A 1,991-nucleotide genomic window follows, 5' to 3' on the forward strand; every position below is an offset into this window, starting at 1 on the left:
ACTGTCCGCAGCAATGAGGACAATACCTAATTGAAAAAATATTGCATGTGTCTCTGGGGGAGGAGAGATTGAGGTTGATTTTTAAAAAAATACATTTTATTGATTTTTCTTTTTACAGAGAGGAAGGGAGAGAGAGAGTTAGAAACATCAATGAGAGAGAAACATCGATCAGCTGCCTCCTGCACACCTCCCACCGGGGATGTGCCCGCAACCAAGGTACATGCCCTTGACTGGAATCGAACCTGGGACCTTCCAGTCCGCAGGCCTACACTCTATCCACTGAGCCAAACCAACTACGGCGAGGGTGATTTTTATTTTCTTTGTTGTTGCAGTGCTTTTCTAATGAATTTATTCATTTATTCCATCAAAACTTAGAGTTACTATATGTCAGCTTATCTTTTTAAAAAAATCAGAAGATAGGAAGCGGCATGGCTAGGTTTCCGTTCTCTGTCTTACTTTCTTGTCTCTCTGGCTCCAAGCTCCAAGCTGTCGGTGATTGTGGTCAGAAAGAGGTGCATGCCACGGTTCTTCATGGAACAGAACCGCACCTTACAGAACCCACCACTTGGCACCGTGGTGGATTCAGAAGCCACGCGTCCTGAATGGTCAGTGCTGTTCGAAAACGGATGTTCAATGAAACATTCGCTGTGTGTTGTTCAAGTTTGGCCTTATTTTGTTTACCTTCTTTCTCACATTCATTCCGTTTTCCCCCTCAGGTATGACTTTTACTTGGTCAGCCAAGCCGCCTGTCGGGGAACTGTTAATCCCACGCACTATAATGTCATCTACGATGACAACGGCTTGAAGCCCGACCACATGCAGAGACTTACATTCAAACTGTGCCACCTGTACTACAACTGGCCGGTGAGTGACAGCCGTTTACTGACACTCGAGTACCGATATGCAAGGTTCCCACCCAGGAATTCTCCCCCAGTTTACCTTTGTATCTCTACACCTCGCACAATGCCCGACTTCTCACAAAGGAGAAATGAATGAATGAGTGAATGAGTGACTGACTCCTTGAGTCCACAATGGGAGAAACCCAGTACGTCACAGAAATGAAATGGCAATAACTATTAATACATTAATATTTATCATTCCCAGAGGACTTTATTGTATACACTCATTATCTTACACAAGCCTGGGAGGAAATGAGGATGTTGTTATTTCCATGTTACAGTGGAAGTTGAAGCCAGCTCAGAGGTCTGGTGGGAAAGTGACGGGCCTGGCCCTGTTCTGTGTGCCTGTGCATGAGGCCGAGATCTGCTCTCAGAGTCCAAGGCCAAGATTTGTCCCGAACCCCTTGGAACATTAAGTTGAAGGAAACATAGATTAGCCCTGAGTGTGGTAGCTCCCAGCTCCCAGCGCCATGAAGCCAGACTGGCCTCCGCCCCATTCTGCCCAGTGAGCATAAGGTCCAGTGAGCAGATGCCCTTTGTTGGTTGGGTCTAGTTACTGTTTACTCACAAACATATCCTATTGTGTATGTAACTAGTAGATGAAGAATCTCAGGGGAAAATCGCTTTGAAGAACAAGTTATCCTCTTAATTACCACCCATACTTTCTCCTCTCAGGGCTTAGTCAGTATCCCAGCACCGTGCCAGTACGCGCACAAGCTGACCTTCCTCGTGGCACAGAGCATCCACAAAGAACCAAGTCTGCAACTGGCCAATTCTCTCTTCTACCTGTGATGACATGAGCCGTCGGCATTGCCAGATGAAGAATCCCAGGAGTAGTCAGTATACTCTTTACAAATCTGCCATGACCTCGAGGCTGTGACCGGGGAGAGGAGATTGAGCCAGCTTTAACTTCTGGGGAAAACAAAACCAATTTAATCTGAAATGGTTCAAAAGGAATGCATGCTGTTTTATCTGAAAACTATATGCTTGGGTTAGATTCTCATTGTGGTATGTGGAATTAAAAACGTACCATCACCTGTTACGTTAGTAAGTCCACAAAGCTGAATACCCTCTAAGAAAATAAGTGTTTGC

The 1,991-nt window shown here is 45.5% G+C and overlaps 1 protein-coding gene across 2 annotated transcripts in view; it reads left to right on the forward strand.

Annotated features, from left to right (window-relative positions):
* Positions 1-1,717, forward strand: part of PIWIL4 (piwi like RNA-mediated gene silencing 4) — a 40,196-nt gene extending 38,479 nt beyond the window's left edge. For both annotated transcript variants that reach the window (XM_023757273.1, XM_006092775.3), the window contains exons 18-20: positions 480-605; positions 717-864; positions 1,575-1,717. In XM_023757273.1, coding sequence (XP_023613041.1) covers positions 480-605; positions 717-864; positions 1,575-1,691 — 391 coding nt within the window. In that variant the 3' untranslated portion in view covers positions 1,692-1,717. The remainder of the gene's footprint in view (positions 1-479; positions 606-716; positions 865-1,574) is intronic.
* The last annotated feature ends 274 nt before the right edge of the window (positions 1,718-1,991 follow it).

The sequence above is a fragment of the Myotis lucifugus genome, unplaced genomic scaffold (genome assembly GCF_000147115.1).
Source record: "Myotis lucifugus unplaced genomic scaffold, Myoluc2.0 scaffold_104, whole genome shotgun sequence".
NCBI classification, from domain to species: domain Eukaryota; kingdom Metazoa; phylum Chordata; class Mammalia; order Chiroptera; family Vespertilionidae; genus Myotis; species Myotis lucifugus.